Source organism: Mauremys reevesii, linkage group 1, assembly GCF_016161935.1.
Source record: "Mauremys reevesii isolate NIE-2019 linkage group 1, ASM1616193v1, whole genome shotgun sequence".
Lineage (NCBI taxonomy): Eukaryota > Metazoa > Chordata > Testudines > Geoemydidae > Mauremys > Mauremys reevesii.
Window position 1 is genome coordinate 257,789,873 of NC_052623.1, and position 18,628 is coordinate 257,808,500.

The following is an 18,628-nucleotide window of genomic DNA, read 5'->3' on the forward strand; positions in this document are numbered from 1 at the left end:
GTAGGAAAATTGCATCTTTCCTTTAAATGTCAGACAGTTAAGTTGAAATATTTGTAATTCAGAAACATGGTAAAATTAACACACAAAGCTTAGCTACTACAATATTAGTATAAAAAGGAGGAAATAATAAAGTATTAGATTTAAAAATAAAACCTCACCCTTGCAAAATCAGTGGTTTCCACAAGTCTGCTTAGGTAAGACACCTGGCACATTTATCAGTACTAGTGCTTCACACCTTTATGATAATATTCTAGCTACTCCTTCCCAACCTTTATGATGACTTTTCATGATGGCCTGTGTATCCTTTTTGTCTGCCTCCCCTTTTCAATGCTGGGTTTTGGAGCAGTGAGATCAAACCTAATTGAAAGGGCAGTAGCAGCCGTGGTCTTAGTCTGGCAGACTGGTATGCCCTGAAAAGTAGGAACCATTGAGCTAGTGCAGCTGTTATTAATTGGGATTTTAATACTGCTTCAGCAGAAGTCTCCTTTCTAACAAGAATGGAGCTGCTGCATGAATTAGAGGGAAAAAAAATAACTGGCTTCTACCAATTCCTCAAGCACCACTGTAATAGAAAACATCTGTGAAATATTGGAGGTCTTGCATGGTGACATGTAATGATTAGCAGAGCAGCACAAACTTAACTAAAAAGTGGCCCTGTTTTATGTCCCTCATGTTGGGAGTGTCAGTTTAACCTCGCTACTAATAATTATAGGATATTTTAGAAAGCAGTATCTAGTTTGAAGTGGTCTGTATAAACAGGCATTGAAGCTCTGAAATGCAATCCTGTTGTTAGTGACATTTTTCTGTGTAGCTTTGTTTACATACACTGTATGCTAGGCAGATGGACTCTTTTTGTATTTAATGGAATAAAACTCAAGCAGCTAACTAAAATACTTGTTCTTTTGAATCCCCAGTGCACTCTAGTATGCAACTTTGAAATAAGTGCTCTCTGCTAGCAGCTAGCTTTGAAACAGCCAAATGAGATGGCACTTGAGGACTCAACTGGAAAACATCCCTAGTTTTTATAGTCAATCCATTTTAATCCCAATTTTGTTGCATCCCTGCAATTGTCAGGGCCCTAAAAAGTTGGCAACAGCAAGTCTGGGAAGCTGGCTCTGTTAACTAAAGTATTACATTTTTATTTTTGTTATAAAAAAAACTGGATATATCAAAAATAATGTGTAGTGGTGTTTTTGTTGTTCAAAGAGACTGTCCTTTTAATAAATCAGTAACAAGACATTGAAGACTCTTTGGCATACAGGGATGTTTGCTGTAGATTAAATTTTGGTCTTTCCTGCTTTCTGAGTAAGACTTCAGTACTAATCAGATATTAATACAGTATTCGTAAGTGCACGTTCCTGTACTCTTAACATTTACATTTGTGTTTGGAGATATTGCATCTTAAACACAATTCCTGCACTTAATATTTTTTTACAATAAATTAATATGTACACTGGCTTTATAAAAAATTACATAAATCTTCAATTTATCTAATTTCCAATTTAGGTTCAACCACCGGTTTGTCTGCCACCCCACCTGCCTCCTTGCCTGGGTCCCTTACCAGTGTGAAAGCTTTACAGAAGTCCCCTGGACCACAACGAGAGAGGAAGTCATCCTCATCCTCAGAAGACAGGAATAGAATGGTAAGGGGTAGATCAACTATGTATTACTGCTTTTGTATTAGGCATCCTTATTCCTTCATCAAAGCCATCTAGAATTATTCTGGAGAAACTGATATTTGCTATCATATACGTTAAGCCAATAAATAAGATGATAGGACAACATTAGGCTACTTGGACTGATGTAAGAATCAGTTGTAAATCACTGAGTTATATACAGGTTTTCTAGGTGGCATCCAAAAGATTCTATATACTTCATAGTGTGGTGTGGATCTCCCTGAGAGAAAAACTTTTAAAATTGTCGTACATCTCACAAATTTTAGCTTCCTGATTCTAGATTTAGCCTAATCCCCTGAAAGTTACTGGGTTTTTAAAATTCACAATTTAACCATTATTTGTCTTTCAAATTCCAACCTAGTCATGGGTTTTTTGGTTTATTAATAATATCTCAATTTTACTAGTGACAACTACCAAAAATCTGACTCAGTGATGAATGCCTCCTTGATAGGAAAATATTTAGTGCACCTCTGTGCCAGAGTATAGAGGTACAGTATGTGCTCATCTTGAAAAAAATCACAAACACTTAAGAGTAAAGATTAAATTATAAATAAAATATTACTAAGTACTTACTCTGGAAATCAAATGAAAATAAATTTTGCCTGACGATAAATGACCTATTAAGGCTTCAGGTTTAGAAAGATACCCAAGTAGCCTTTAGCTGGGAAGAAACCTGTTTTAATGAAGAGTACTACAGTTGCATTTCTTTTCAAAGAAAACCCTTGGTCGACGGGACTCAAGTGATGATTGGGAGATACCAGATGGGCAAATTACAGTCGGACAAAGGATAGGATCTGGATCATTTGGAACAGTCTACAAGGGAAAGTGGCATGGTATGTAATCATTGTGGCAAAGTACTGTTACCAAGCTTCATAGGGGAAGTTGTCTGGGTGTCTTTTTGTTTAATTTTTCATTTAAACAAAGCAGTAGATCAAATGTGTGATATTGGAACTTCAACAAGTTAAGAAACAGATATCTTGTTAATTTTAGTGAGTAATTATCACACTAAAGATTAATCCTAATTACTCATGAGCCTGAGGTGTCCATCTCTTATTGAATAAATATTTCCAAAAGTATGTGTACGTGTGTTATGATCTATGTTGTATTTCCTCATTGAGTGATCTGTGTATACTGTATACATCTTCATTTTGTTTATTAAATGGCTATTTTTAAGGTGACGTGGCAGTGAAAATGTTGAATGTTACAGCACCCACCCCTCAGCAATTACAGGCCTTCAAGAATGAAGTAGGAGTGCTCAGGTAAGAATGTGTAAATTATCTTTTTGATGACATTAGATAATCAATATGCATTTACATAGCTTCAGGAGTTATAACTCTTGTGTATTCCATTCAGAACACTGCACTTATTCCCTTTATCATAATATTCAGAAGCAGAAATAACTAGCATTTTTCAGAAATATTTTGGACCTATTCCTAGTTTTTCCTTTTTAAAGATAAATTTGAACAGTTAGCAATTCTTGACCTGTCATCAGAAGTGTTTAAATCCTTCCATATAGTGAAAGAAGTTTAGAATACTGCACAAACCCAGGCTGTGATATTTCCTTGATGAAACCTGCATTTGTATATTAGTACATCTAAAGGCAGTCACATCATCTGGATTGTGAAATTTCCATTAGTGCTTTCATTGATTTCCAGTGAAAATTTTCTTCTTCAGGAAAACACGACATGTGAATATCCTACTTTTCATGGGTTATTCAACAAAGCCACAGTTGGCTATTGTTACACAGTGGTGCGAGGGCTCCAGTTTGTATCACCACTTGCATATCATTGAGACCAAATTTGAGATGATCAAACTCATTGATATTGCACGACAGACTGCACAAGGCATGGAGTAAGTATTGCATCACTTGTTTGCAAATGAACTTTGAGATAATATTGAATTCTTCTTTCTCTTTGCTCTGAACTTGAAGCGCAAAATTAAGTTAATATATGTGTACCACGGCCAGAGTCCTATCTTGATGTATCACATCATTTTATGACAGTACTGAGTTATTGCTGCTGAAGAAAAGAGTAAAATAGGCCTTCTAATGTACTACTGTTAGAAGAATGGAGATGTGTTACTCAACAAGGAATATTGTTCCAAGAAATAATATTTTACCAGGAAATAAAGGTACTTAACAAAAATTAAAGGTAATTAGATAAACTTTAGTATGTCTAACTTTAGTTTAGTCAGTCTGTTCATCAAAGCCCCTGTAGTTCTCGTGTTAAGAAGAGTGAAACAGTAAATTTGCAGAAATCTGAAAATCTGTAGCCAGAGTATTTGATTAAAAACTAAATCCTGCAAATCCTTTAGCTATTGCCAACACTTCTATTACAGTGGATGATCAATTCTAATATAAAACATAGAGTTTCAAGTCTGAAGGAAAAATATTTATAAAAAAGATGGGATGCTAAGGTTTAATTATGAGCTCTGAGATATAGTTTCAGGTTTAAAGCAAAGGACCAAATCAGTAGTCATCATGATCTTTAACCTGAGGCTTATTAACGCTGAGATTTTACCTAAAAATCCTAAAATTAGCAGTAAAACAATAACTTTAGGGCTATAATCTGTTGATTACTTTGAAAATTCATATGTGTGCTGTTGTTTGTAGTTTAGAATACAATCATATTTCATGCATTCAGTGAAAAACTTGTGTTGAATTATGTACAAAAGTTGTAAATATGGGATCTGCATTTTTGCAATCTCTACTTGCCTTCTAGTAATTTATACAGTTCTACACATTTTAGGATCCCCATCCCCAGGCATCTAGCACCTTACAATAAAAAATAAAATAAAAATAAAACAATCACTCTGAATGCGCAATGAGACAGAACTCTGCTATATACCAGAGAAGGCAGATTACCTCATCAGCATTCAGGATCAGTTTCTTTACAGTTAACTTAAACATGTCAACCTCCAATTCTGATACAGATATTTGAGTTTCTAATTTAAATACTAGAATTTAGTATTTGAATAATACAGCTATTCATATCAACCTTAAAGAGCTCAGGTGATCCTGCAAGGACTGTGTGAGTAATCCTAACTCACATGGGTAGTCCCACTGAAGTCAATAGGACAATTTGTGTAAAAAAGGGTTTATTGGACCCATATTCTGTATTTCAACAAATTAAAATACTAGTAAGGTCAGGATTCACCCTCTGACTGAAAAATTATCACAGTGACTAAAGTTAATAATAGTTCCAGTAGATAAGATGCTATGCTGAATACAGTGGTATTTTCAGTCAAGACTTGGTGTCTAGGGATCGCCATAAAGAAGGCTGGAAGGTGGAGCTGTTCAACACAGAAGGTCATTTCAAAAGCTTTGGTTGAAATTCCTCGATGCTGGCTTCGAGTGTTGAGTTAAAGACAAATAAAAACAAGGTTTCTGCAACATGGCTGGTGGTTATTCTTCAGCAATGCCAGATGTGACACTAGAAATCTAATTCTTTCTATAAAACTGCTCCTGGTTTGATAGGACTATCAAGGGTAACTGAAGATTTACTACTTTGACTCTGTGCATTTTAATATGTAAACTGTTTGTTGCTTCACTAGAATAGAGAGTGTACATTGAACTGTTGATGAATGAAACATCCTTTAGCCCACCCATCCCAAAACATTCTTTGTTTCTTTTCAGTTACTTGCATGCCAAGTCAATCATCCACAGAGACCTCAAGAGTAATAGTATCCTTTCCTAAAGATGTGACCTTGGAACATGACATGAAGCCTCTTTCATGTGCCAGAAATGAACTTCCCAAAGTGAAAAGCAGCTCATAAGTGATTCTTTTCAGAAATGTTAGAGGAGAATTGACATTTGGGTGGGAATGGGGTAATAGTACCAAGAACAGAAAAGAAATACTCATTGCACCTTATAATACGTTCACAAAGGGAAAGCAAGTTTTGTTGAAGTATCAGCATTCACTTCAGATAACCATTCATCTTATGAACGTGGCAGGACCCTGACAACTCACTCACAGACTTCCACTATATCTGCTGTTTCCAGCAGCCCTTTAAGAATTTGACATTGTAATATGATCATCTGGTCCATAGTCTGCTTAGTACTAGTCTAACCATTACAGCTATCTTTAGAGCAGGGGTTCCCAAACTTGGTTCACAGCTTGTTCAGGGTAAGCCCTTGGCGGGCTGCGAGATGCTTTGTTTACCTGAGCGTCTGCAGGTACGGCCACTCGCAGCTCCCAGTGGCCGTTCCTGGCCAAGGGAAGCTGCTTTAGAGGATAGGACTTCACAGGTGCTGGCTATTTGGAATCTAGGCCTATGCGAGAACTGATCAATTGAAAATTATACAGTGTATGGGTGCTACAAACTGGTACACCTAACGCTGCAGGCAGAGGGTCATTTAATGTGTTCGTGCTTGATAGGAATCTGTAGGGTCAGTGCTTTTCCTTTACATCTCCTCCATAGATATATTTCTTCATGAAGATCTTACTGTAAAAATAGGTGATTTTGGTCTAGCCACAGTGAAATCACGATGGAGTGGGTCCCATCAGTTTGAACAATTGTCTGGGTCCATTCTATGGATGGTAAGTAAAGGGGGATGATGTAGTCCTTTCAAATTATTTGACTGTAGATGGCCTTTGAAACGTCAGCTCCTGTTCTTTCAAAAGGTTTCCATTTTGACCAAAGGTCTCTAAACACCACCCCTCAAGCATGCAGACGTATAGAATCTGACTTAAGCTGACATGGTCAAGATCAATTAAATTAATACTTGTTACTCTTCTTTAAATACATTTTTAAAAAATCAGCAAAATCTGAAATGTTCTCATGTTTGTTTAAAAATAATTTGCTTTTATGTTTGATATATTCAAGTGTGGCTGTTGTGAAGAAACTGTCATAAAGATTAACCAGATTAATTACCTCTTCAGAAGAAACTTATTTAAGGACTTTTGTTTAGCCCAGCTTCACCCTCCACCCACACCTCAAAACTTTGATGGTGGTCAGGGTTGTTTTAGCACTGTTGTAATTCCAGTTTCAGAATTGCTTCTCAGTCTCTAAAGTGTCAGTTGGCCTGTCATAGTACAGTAATGAACTCACCCAGTTTGGTAGCCGATGGATTTAGAAATTCATGTTCAGATCCACCATATTAATGCTGTAGCTAGCCCCAGCAGTTCTGGACAGAGCCATCCCTTGGATATGGAGAATCAGAGCAACAGCTCTGGGCCCCACGCTTCAGTGTGCATGTCATGCAGGAGGGAGGGTTAGGGGTGCCTGGGGGGCCAGCCCAGGCCAGGGGGTGGGGTTACAGGTCAGGGGACCAGGCTGGCCTGGGAGTCTAGCCGGGGGCCTGGTGCCAGCAGTGGGGGTCAGGTCGCACTCACTGGCGGGAAGCATGCATTGTATTTCTTGCTCACCTGCTGCCGCACTGGCCTTAAGTGTCCTAGCGCTGCCAGAACATACCAGCGCCAGGCTGACCCCATCCATTGCTCTTCCGCCCTGGACCCCTCTTTTTTCTGGGAGCCCCTAGCACAGGTGGCCCCCTAGCCCCTAGCACTGGTGCCACCATGTGACTCTCCATCTTCCCTCACCCCCCAAGCACTGGTGTCTGTTCCCCACACCAGATTTCACCTGTATACAAAATATTAAGGGGGGCCCATACAGGCTGATTTGTCCCGAGTCCTGCACCCCGTGAGTGACTGCCCTGGTTCTGGAGCAGAGCCGACTCCAGGCACCAGCACAGCAAGCAGGTGCTTGGGGTGGCCAACGGAAAGGGATGGCATGTCCGGCACTTCAGTGGCAATTCGGCAGCGGGTCCCTCAGTCCCTCTTGGAGGGAAGGGTCTGACGCCGAATTGCCGCCGAAGAATGAAGCGGCGGAGTTAGAAGTACCGATCACAGGTTTTTTGTTGTTGTTTTTTGCTTTTTTCCCCCCGCCGCGTGGGGCGACAAAAACACGGGAGCTGGCCCTGTTCTGGAGTATCTGTTTCCAGCAGTGGACCTGAACAAATCCAAGTACATGTTTCCAAAGTTACAAGATTTTAACAAATACCTCTGAGGACTTGGCTACACTTACAAATTTGCAGCGCTGCAGCAGGGTGTGAAATTGGGTAATCAGTACTGAGGACAGAGAGAGAGCATGGAAGCCTATGTGTTTTCCTGTTGAGCAGTTGGAGCCTAAAACTGAAAGACTGCATTTGCATGGCACCTCACTTGGTGTTGTTTCACTGCTTGTTTGTTCTTTTTTTAAAGCAAAAGTTTCATATTTGGTGTGTGAGATGGCAGCCTGAGGTGGTAAAATGCAGAATAATTCTCTTTCCTTTTACAGGCACCAGAAGTAATCAGGATGCAAGATAAAAACCCTTATAGCTTTCAATCAGATGTATATGCATTTGGGATTGTTCTTTATGAGCTGATGACTGGGCAGTTACCATACTCGAATATCAACAACAGGGATCAGGTAAAGAAAGCATGGGTTTGGGGAGGTTTTGATTGCACTTTCTCACTAGTCTGTTGTAGGTGTTAACTGCAATGTAGAATAATTTAGGCTAGTGAAATGAACGAGATAATGTTTTTCAGCTGTCCCTTTTCAGTGTAGACCCACTTTGGCCAGGTAGCACCATTCTCACACTTCTTTTAATTCTTTTCTGTTTTTCTTACTGAAAGTGTGGGTTTTCAAATTCTGAAAACTGTGTGGCAGGAATCTGCTGAAAGAGAGAACTTGTTATTTATGGTAATCTAATTTACTCTTAATGATCTGCAAAAAGCAGGTGATCTTCCGTATATTCACATTTATCCACCTTCCTCCTTCCTAATTACTTCAAATTAACATAGGCTTAAGAAATAGTTCAGGAAAAGAACTGTAAGTAATTGTGTCCTATATTCAGCTCATACATTGAAAAGCGCATACATTAGTTAATTGAAATTCAGGATTTCAAGCAGCTCCCAAGGTCTGCTTAGTGAAACACATGGCTTTCCAAAGTGTGCATATTCTGGAAGAAGATTACTTAATTGTGACCAACTAATCAGTAAGTCATGCAGTGTTGAGGGAACATAATATGCCTCCATGTAACAATGTTCAGAGACCTTACTTGCTTCATAATTTTTCAGTTTAATGTGGAAAGTGTGTGTGTGAGAGAGAGAGAGAGAGAGAGAGACGGCCTTTAGTGAAAACTGTCTAAGGTCTGGGTGATGCCATTTGTTACATTGTTTGTGTCTCCATCCCTGTTCTTGTAGTGTCAATACTGAGAAATGCAGCCATAGCAATGTTCGTCCACAGAACTTAATTTTATATGGCTGTGTGACAGGGTGCTATCAGCAGCACCCTGATCACTGACATTGATGCAGCCTGGAGTAGGCTGAAGGCCCAGCTGAGGGCAATTACACACTTTCTGATGGGGGACTGCGAGCATCTGGATGGCAATCACTGGGTTAACAAGGTAATTGGGGAGAATATAAGCAGAGGAAACAGTCAGCAAGGGGCAGCCTGAGAGAGTCTTAGGCTACGTCTACACTACCCGCCGTATCGGCGGGTAGCGATCGATTTTTCAGGGATCGATATATCGTGTCTCATCTAGACGCGCTATATCGATCCCCGAACGCGCTTCTATCGATTCCGGAACTCCACCGCCGCGAACGGCGGTGGCGGCGTCGACATGGAGAGCCCCGGACATCGATCCCGCGCCGTGAGGACGGGTAAGTTATCGATATAAGATAGTTCGACTTCAGCTACGTTATTCACGTAGCTGAAGTTGCGTATCTTATATCGATTTTTCCCCTTAGTGTAGACCAGCCCTTAGAGGGTGAGCCTGGGCTGGGGAGTGAGGGCTGCAGGGAAGCCTACCCTTGCTATAAGCCTGCGTTGCATGCTGCTGTTATGTAAGAGGGGAATGAATACACACTTTGGTGAAAGATAAACAGCCTGGTGTGTGTTTGTGACTGAGAAATCAACTGAACTGGCCAGGCAGTGAGGTTCGCCAGATAGTGACAGAGGCACCCTGTGACAGGCTGCTTCCATATATGTCAGAATGCTTCACAGCTCATCAGATCTTGAGTGACTCATTTGCTTTCTTGTTTCTGCATTCTACATCTTTTAAAGGAGGGGAAAATGCCGACATTCCCAGCCAGCAGGCTGTTACCACTTACAAGTTGTACTTGGCCCTGTTTCATTTTAATTTTTTGACAGCTCTGACTCATGAATCAGTTTTGTCTGCCTGGTGATAGATGACATGAATGCTGACTGTTGTTTTCTGAAACAAATTTTAAACCACAGGTGCAGCTGATGTGTAAAATGCAGTGAAATGCCTTGAGTTTATCTTCCTCGGTCCATTGACTGAAAAAGATATAAACAGGGCGCTGTATGTTTTGACAGTTCTAGGCCACGAAGAAAACAAACAGTTTAGCTATGACATGAAAAGTTAAGTCCAAGTTTGACAATGGGCAAAATCTATGTCACTGCTGCTTATTGGCTCTGTGATGTAATTGAACTCTGGTATGCCTGTTTATAGATTATGCAGGCCTTAGATTAGGACTACTGTTCTTGTGATGGTCCCCTACTTGTAAATATTTAAAAAAAAATAAAGTCCTTAATGTTAATTAAACCCGTAATATTGAAATCAGCAAACAAAAACAAATTATCAATAATGTCAGTGTTAAATATTTATTGTAGTCTAAAGAATGTTGTCTCCTGGATGGCAAAATGTCTGCAGAAGCAAGGGGTAGACTAGACAAGTTTTTACATAGGATACTTAGTTGGTGCTTGCCAGTTTCTAAAGATGATGTGTGGGAGCTTCAGGCTATCTCCTAAAGGGAGGGCAGAAGCTCTTTGGGACCAAAGTTTAAAGAAGGAGCAGTAGAATATGTTAATTTAAGCAGCCTCCATATGTAACTTGACATGTAATTGCTTTGCCTCCCATACAAGACATAAAATAATTATATTTCTTTAAATGTGAAGTCACAACACGCCTGCTGGAGCCATCTGGCTAGTTATTCAGCAAAGGTAGCGATTGTCTGTTACAGCATGAATAGATCTTTGAACAGTTTGAAGAGGTTTTTTAGTATCAACGGAATGTTCAAGCTCCGTTATATTTGACCTTGGCTTGACATAATAATGTCTGCTTAATATTTCTAAAAGAAGATGCACCAAGTTGGAGTTGTGTGCCTCATTTTTAGTCCTTTCTGAAATGGAGGCCTTCCCTGTTCAATAAATTGGTATTGAAAATGCAAGATCTATTTCCAAACAAAGCAGACCTATAGCACTCTAGCTCAGTAGAAGTGCGGCAATCTCTCCTTTCCCAATATGTTAAGAAAATGTAGTCAGAAGAGAATCAGGAGAATTTATGATGGAAAAGTACGGTGCCATATGTTTCTTTAATTGTCCTAAGGTGTGAATTTGCCACTGACTTCTAGATAAAATAGCGCAAAATCATTAAATGGCACAGAATATTTATCCTTTAGTCCTGCAACAGAGCCATTTAGTGTTTTTATTTTAACCTCTTTCGGTGTTCAAGACTTGTTCCTTATATACATTCCTGCAAATAGTATTGTCTGCTAGCATTTATGGTTCCCCCTCAGTTCCTTTTTAAAAGGGGAATGGAAAAAAGAGCATAACTCCTTTTCTACTGAAATGATTTATGAAGTATATCAGCAAAGTCATTAGTCTCAGAATGTACTATGCCAGATACTTCTACATATGTGCAGAGAACTACTGCTGGAATATTGACAGTTAAATGTGTAATTCTTTCTGATTTGTTACATGGTTTTGTTTTATGAATTTTCCCTTTCCCTTTTTCTTTAAAAAGATCATTTTTATGGTGGGACGAGGATACCTGTCTCCAGATCTCAGTAAAGTGCGAAGTAACTGTCCAAAAGCCATGAAGAGGCTAATGGCAGAGTGCTTGAAGAAGAAAAGAGATGAGCGACCCCTCTTTCCACAGGTAAAAAATGTCTCCATTTTGGATTGAGGTGGCAGGTAAAGTAGTCTGGTGGTTCTCATCCATTATTGGGCTCAGGACCCATTTGTAAACTTGGATGGCCTGCCGTGATGCAGTAAATAGCATTAGTGCTAAAAACATCTGGCTTATGAAATATTTCTTGCCCACAATATATTACTCCTGGAGGAATTCTGCGCCATTGCGCATGTGCATATTTCACGTGCTGCGCATATTTTTTTGTGTGCAGAAAATAGTTTCTGCTGAAAAGTTGCTGCAGTTCCGCCTTCTGCTCACCAGAGGGCTCTGTGGCGCTAGAACACAGCAGCTGCTCCTGGGAAGCTCTAGCTTTAACAGGGAAGAGAGAGAGCCTGCAATGCCTTCTTCACAGCGCCAGGTCAGGAGACAGGAGATATGGGATGACAGACAGTGTGGGGTTGCTGGGGGTGGGTGGGAGGGGTCACAGACAGGTGCTCATGAGAGCTAGTGGGGGAGGACAGACTGGGGAAGGGTCTGAATGGGAGTGAAGGTGCAGGGCCATAAGAAGAAGAGAGGTGCAGGGCCACAGGAGGTGCATGGACACATGGAGATGGCGGGGAGGAGGCTGGCTGAACAGGTGCAAGGACACATGGGCAGAAGGGGAAGGGGTGCAGAGCTACAGGGGGGAAAGGGGATATCTGAGTGCGGGCACAGAGACACATGGGGACAGGAGCAGATGTGCCTGACTGTATGGGAGAGGCTAGGGTGGGATCGGCAACTTGTGGCTACGGAGCCACATGAGGCTCTTTGGCTGCCCTCTTATGGGCAGCTGTTTTTTGAGGGGATGCGAGGTGCAGGCTCTGGCTGGGAGGCGCTTACCATGGGCAGTTCCCAGCTGGCAGCGCAGCAGGGTTCAGCAGGCAGGCTGGCTGTCTGCCCTGGCCCCACGCCGCTCCCGGAAGTGTCTGGCTGCTGGCACGTCTCTGCGTGCCCCTTGTGGGGAGGAGGCAGCTGGTCTCTGTGCGTTGCCCGCGCCCGCAAGACCACCTCTGCAACTCCCATTGGCTGGTTCCTGGCCAATGGCAGCTGTGAGTACAGTGCTGGGGGCAGGGGCAGCATGAGGAGCCTCCTCCCCTCCGCCAGGGGTGCGTAGAGACATGCCAGCAGCCAGCCGCTTCTGGGAGTGTTGTGGGGCAGGCGAGGCAGGCAGCCTGCTAAGCCCTGCTGTGCTGCCAGCTGGGAGCAGCCAGTGGTAAGCACCACCCAGCCAGAGCCTGCACCTCACACCCCTCCCGCACCCAAACTCCTTCCCAGACCCTGCACCCACTCCTTCACCCCATCCCCTGCTTTGTTATCAAGGAAGACTGGCACCCAGCGGAAGAGGTGGGAGGTTTGCATGCGGGGGATTCGGAGTCTGATACAAAGCCAGAGTGAGGTTCTCATAAGCACATAATCCACCACAGCACAGGTGTAGTTATTGTGTCGTCTCAGGTATGCAATGCTCCTGGGACTCCCGAGCGGGGTCTGTGCACAGCTGATTGCTTTGAGGTACTGGTAGTGATATTAAGTGAGTTTTAGGTGTAGTGGCTGGAGAACAGACAAAGTGGTTACTGGTTTGTTATTTTCTGTTTGCTTATTTCGGGAAAGAGAAGTAGGGACAGAAAAGGAAGCAAAATAAATAAGATTGAAGGTCAGAAGAAGCTAAAACTGCACTGGTTGCAAATTATCCAGAAGGGCAGAACAGTGGGCACAGTGAAAGTCTGTGTTAACTAAGCATCCCCTGAGCTGAGTGCATCTCAGTTTGAGCGAACTGCAGAGGTGTGTGGCCCAGCACAAGAAAGCAGGAAAATGAGTACTAGTGACGCCGCTATTAAACTAAAGCTGGCCAAACTGGAAGCAAAAGAGAAAGAAAATGAACATAAGAGACAGCTAGAACTAAGACAATTAGAAATTAGTGTTTTGGAGACAGAAAATGCAAGGGAAGAAGCTGCCCACAAGAGGGCTATGGAGGCCCAGAGGGAGGCCCAGAAACATGAACTGGCTGTTATGGAGCTGAGGAGACCACTCAGCCCCCAGGGAGCACACATTGCATTACTGTGACCTCCTGCCAGGATACTGGCCTTATTCAGAGCCTCACTTGAGGGACTGTCACTTCACTGCAGGCCCTGTAGCAAATGCATTTTAACAAACCCAAATCTAAATGCAAACTTAGCTGTATGTCAGTAACATCAGTAGGCCCCAACTGAGATCAGGTCCCCATTGTGCTGGCGTGTTATACAAATACAGGGGGTGTGCCTACACTGCAATCAGAAGCGTGATTGCAGCTCTGCTAGCTTTAATCTAGCTACCCTGGCTAAATATATCACTGAAGATGCAACACCATGAACCCAGCATGATTTAACACCACTGCTACATACCCAGGCTGTGGGCAGTATGGTAGAGTCCTCGCTGAAGCACCTAGATTCTAGTCATGTTAAAAGTATTGGTGAGTAGTAATAACTTTAATATGTTCAATTATTATTAGTTGATCAATTTTAACTCTACAAGTAGCCTTGCGTGTTATGCGGCTTTCAAAATATTTTGGTCAAAGACAAAAACAAAAAAATGGCTCTTCTTTGAAAGGTTGCCAACCCCTGAGCGAGGGTCTGCATGGGAATGCTCCCCAACAATCCCTCCTCACCCCCACAAAAATCCTGTTCCATACTTTTCCCACCCATACCCAACAACCCTTCAAGTTCACACCCAGACTTCTTCCCAGCAATTACTTCCCTCTCCCTCAGCTCCTCCATTACCCCTGACTCCCCCAAGCCTTTGCACTGCTTCTGAGGGGTGTGGGAAATACAGTTCTGCATTGTAGTTTAAATGAATTATTACACAGAGTTCTGTATTAATATGCTAGTAAGGAATCTGTTTGTCAAAAAACATTTCCTGAATCTTTTTGTGGTCTATATTGTTACAGACGTACTTGCTGACAGGTATTTTGAAATAAATGACCAAATATAATTGAAACTGGTAGGATTATATTGTTATTTTGACAAATAAAATATGCAGAATTTTAAAATATTGTGTGCAGAATTTTTAATTTTTTGGCACAGAATCCCCCAGGAGTAATATAATATATACACATTAACATCATAAGTAGTAAATAAATGGATTGCGTATACCATAGTAATGACTCCTGTCTCACAAGCTGGTTGGGCGTGGCTCCCGGCTCTGGGTATTACCATCTCCAGGGTTACAGCCCAGATGGGGATCTGGCCAGGCCGAATTTATGAGAGTGGCACTGTGACGTGATGCATAGGGACACAGAACCACTCACTCAAATTTGGCCTGGCTCTTTCCCTGTCATCAGGATGGAAGGGTGGCTGGGCTAACTCTGATCATCACTGTGACTCCGTGCTCCAGGTCACAAAGCCTAGAACGGGGAGCCAACCCTAGCCACCCCACAGGACCAGAGCCACAGGAGCCACTGCTGCAGGGTGAGTGTGGGGTGGCCTCTGTAACATCCTCCTTTCCCTCTGGCCTCCCACATGACCCTTTGATGTATTCTGGCAACCCAGTTTTGAGTAACAACTCACCGGTTAAGAAACCCTGGTCTAAGAAACGCACCTATAGTATGTACTTATTGACTGTTTCAAGGTTCTCCCTTTGAACTGGGACATGAGTTCCAGCTGAAGATCTGACTAAGTAAGGTTGTAAAGTTTAGCACATAGTTGGCATGTGTAGTTAGCAAAGTGCATTTTTAATACAAAGAAGGCACATTCACACAGCAAGTGGACGCTGCATTAACTTCTCAGTTTTAGTACTTACTATATATTCTCTGAAATTTTTATACTCTCAAAACACTATAAAGGGGAATTGTCAAGTAGTTTTGTTCCAAAACTTGACCTGCCAATCCCTCTGTCAGGGAAAATAACTTTGGATTCTAAACATTTTTTACTGTATTTTTTTTTTTTAAGTACATGGGTTCAACACTTAAAAAATATAAAAAGGTGAGTTCCCTCTGCAGGCTTTACAGTAGTGGTTTGAATCAAACTATTTTCCAAAGCACGTTCATTCCTGGTGACATCATTGATGCTGGTGCATACACAAGGTGGTAAAAAAAAAAATATTGTCACTGTCATCAGATTCACTGAAGAAGAGGCAGTATATTCCTTAAGGTAAAAAGTGATGCAATTTCTCCATAGATGTTTTTTTCAGCCTCCTCAGGAAGTATAACAAAAACTTGAGTGCAAAATGTTAAACTGTGTAAAAAGTGGTGGCGTAATTGACCTTGAGTCACTCATTGTTTGTAACTCTTCAGTGTTCTGCCTTTGGCTTTGGGATGCTGTTGCCACTCTACAGCACCAGGTTTGATCTTCTCTTGTTTTCTGCTTGTTTTAGATTCTTGCCTCCATTGAGCTTCTGGCTCGGTCATTGCCAAAAATTCACCGCAGTGCATCTGAGCCCTCATTAAACCGGGCTGGCTTCCAGACGGAGGATTTTAGTCTATATACTTGTGCTTCTCCAAAAACACCCATCCAGGCAGGGGGATACGGTGGGTTTCCAGTACACTGAAAAGGCGTTGAAAGCATGTGCCTGTGTGAGTGCTGGTCTGTTCCCATGTGTGCATGCACAAGTGTGTGTATGTTCTGAATTCCTACCTGCTGTTCTCTTTAGAGGTGCACTGAGGGAGTAAACACTCACATGTTAGGAGTGTGGGCATTGTATGTTCCTGGCATGAAGACTGTTGCTGGCAATGGATGCCCTGGGAATTGCCAGCACAAAAGGATTAAAAGGTCATCTAAGAGAAAAGGGAAAAGTCACTTCAGACAAAACAAAAAAAGCCTGTTTGGGTTACTGGGTCATACCTTGCGTTTCCTTTGCTTTCTATGCCTTCTTTCCTTACTTTACTGGTTGGGTTAGTTGCTTTGTGGGCGGTGTCTTAATGTTTAAATAATCAAACTATATATTTTTTTCAAATGAGTTGTCTGTATCCATGAGCAACAGGTTTTAGCTTCTCAAATTAGTGGTGTTGCTGATGATATGTGAAGATGGCAAAAAGAGCTTAGCTTCAAAGCTGAGCACAGCCAAAACTTGGTGTAGTCAGCAAAGATGAGCAAACGCAACACAGATTGCAAAAGAAGGCTTTGGCAGTGTGTGACTTTTATTTTTAAATGTATGGTTTAAAAGAGTGCTGGTTGGAAAATATCTTTTACCAGAGAAGGTATCTGTTTTTTGTCTAAATGGTCTGACCAGTTCTACTTTAAAACCTTTTACAAATCTCTCATATCATTGCAATGTAGAACAAACTTCAGATGTCTGGTGTTGCTTCTGAACAGCACATGTATCACAAATAATCATCCCTGTATCCTGCAAATTAGAAGGAGCCTTACTTTAAGAAACTTGACGACTCTGGAGAACATAACCAAACATGTGTCTGCTATGCAATAATATGTTAACACCCATAATAGGAAAAACCTATTTTGTAGAAACAAAGCAGTAAACTTGAAAAGTTGTTTTCAGTGGGAAATCAATATTGTACCATGAATTTCAGTTTTAAAAAATGGTTTGCTATTATTTCACTACTTTATTTTAGTTAGTAATGTTGCCGAAGTAGTCTCTTTTCTGTGGGGAGAACTTTTTACTCTTGTATAGAAGCTACTGGGTTGACTGCAAGTACCTCGCAAGGCAAACTAGAAACCCTGGTAAGATCATAATGTCAGCTCACACTCTATTTTTCTCTCTTTTTGGATTATTCATTTGGAACAGGTAAATGACAGAGTAGTCCTATCTGTTTCATGTTACACTGACCTCTGGTGGCAGACATTAAAACAGTAACATTTTCAATGTCTGTGTTGTCATATTCCTATCCTATTTGAACTGTGTTCTTGCATATTTTACAGTTCTTTTAAATATTAAGCTATTTACTGTGAACAGTTTCTCTCCACCAGAAACAAGATTTTGCTATTCTGGTTGGGCCTTCAAGGAAAGGAAAATATTTCCTAATGGCTTCTGGTTTATAATTTGTAGAGAAGTTTGCAGTGGTGCCGCCGGGATATCTTACTGTTAAATGTGGGGGAACAGAAAAAAGCTTTCCTGCATGCCTGACCCTGCTGTAGGAGTAGAGTGGCTAGCCATGTGGTCACAGATCCTTGTAATACAGTAGTTGGAAGCTGAGGACTTGGAGAGGCGTGAGCTATTCCTACAGTCCATAGGCTGACAATAATCGCCTAGCCCCTCTAATAGTCACCCTGGTTCCTTTCTATCCACCTGCTGCATTAGTAACAGAACAAACCTCTTTTTTTTTTTTCCCCCATTTCGTAAGATAAGGAACTCCAATTGTAAACTGTGGTTTTATTAGAGTTAGGTTTAGGATTAAAAGCTTTTATTTTTTTAACCTTTTTGACCATTGTTTTGTCAATGTTTGGGTATTTTTAGTTCACCATGGCAGACCTATCTTAAAACCAGAGTTTAAAAGGTTTTTTTTGATCTTGCCCATGAAATTCCCTACTTCAAAGAGTCAAGAAAAGTGCCTCTTATGCTTTGGGAAAGGGCACTCAGCTGAAGGTTACGATGCCTCCCCAGGTGCAAGTAGTATGGCTGCTATACCTCCCTTGCTGTCAAAACAAGATACAATGCAGAATTCCAGGCAGAAAGGGCTCATCCTCTCCTGGGTTCATCCTCTTGTAAAATCATCCTGCAAGGAACCGTCAAAATGGTTTCCCTCAGCTAAGGGTGCAGAGTAAGCAGCTGTGACTCCAGCAGACCCAAGAGGCATCTCGGTAAGAAAACAGGTGCTCTAACAAGGATCCCACAGTCAGATTTGTCTCGGCTTCCCTGGATCTGGGAGAAAAGTAGAACTTGTTTGGATCTGGGCCAGCTGGATCAGTCATCCACATTGGGCACCCTTCCATGTCATCTAAGTACCAGGAGCCTTTGAAGGCTCCAGTGGTGGGGCTCTCAGAGAACACAGAGTCATCATCACTGCCCAGCCCCAGCTTACTCCCTCTTGCAGTCAGTCAGATCTGGTAAAGATATTCTTTGGAGCAGTCTTCCCCTCAGTGCTCTGCAGATGAGCCTTTGATGCCGTGGAAACCACAGTTCTGGAAAAAAC

General features: G+C 41.7%; 1 protein-coding gene across 7 annotated transcripts in view; it reads left to right on the forward strand.

Moving 5' to 3' along the window:
- The window catches only part of BRAF (B-Raf proto-oncogene, serine/threonine kinase), a 115,641-nt gene that overhangs the window by 82,410 nt on the left and 14,603 nt on the right, over window positions 1-18,628 (forward strand). For 6 of the 7 annotated variants that reach the window (XR_005583091.1, XR_005583095.1, XR_005583094.1 and 3 more), the window contains exons 10-18: window positions 1,507-1,643; window positions 2,392-2,509; window positions 2,851-2,935; window positions 3,351-3,527; window positions 5,311-5,357; window positions 6,096-6,214; window positions 7,953-8,084; window positions 11,425-11,559; window positions 15,916-16,069. Coding sequence is in view for 1 of the 7 variants with exons in the window: in XM_039482534.1 (XP_039338468.1) it covers window positions 1,507-1,643; window positions 2,392-2,509; window positions 2,851-2,935; window positions 3,351-3,527; window positions 5,311-5,357; window positions 6,096-6,214; window positions 7,953-8,084; window positions 11,425-11,559; window positions 15,916-16,069 (1,104 nt within the window). In the remaining 6 variants the exon portion in view is untranslated. The remainder of the gene's footprint in view (window positions 1-1,506; window positions 1,644-2,391; window positions 2,510-2,850; window positions 2,936-3,350; window positions 3,528-5,310; window positions 5,358-6,095; window positions 6,215-7,952; window positions 8,085-11,424; window positions 11,560-15,915; window positions 16,070-18,628) is intronic. The other variant, XR_005583097.1, reaches the window with a different exon arrangement.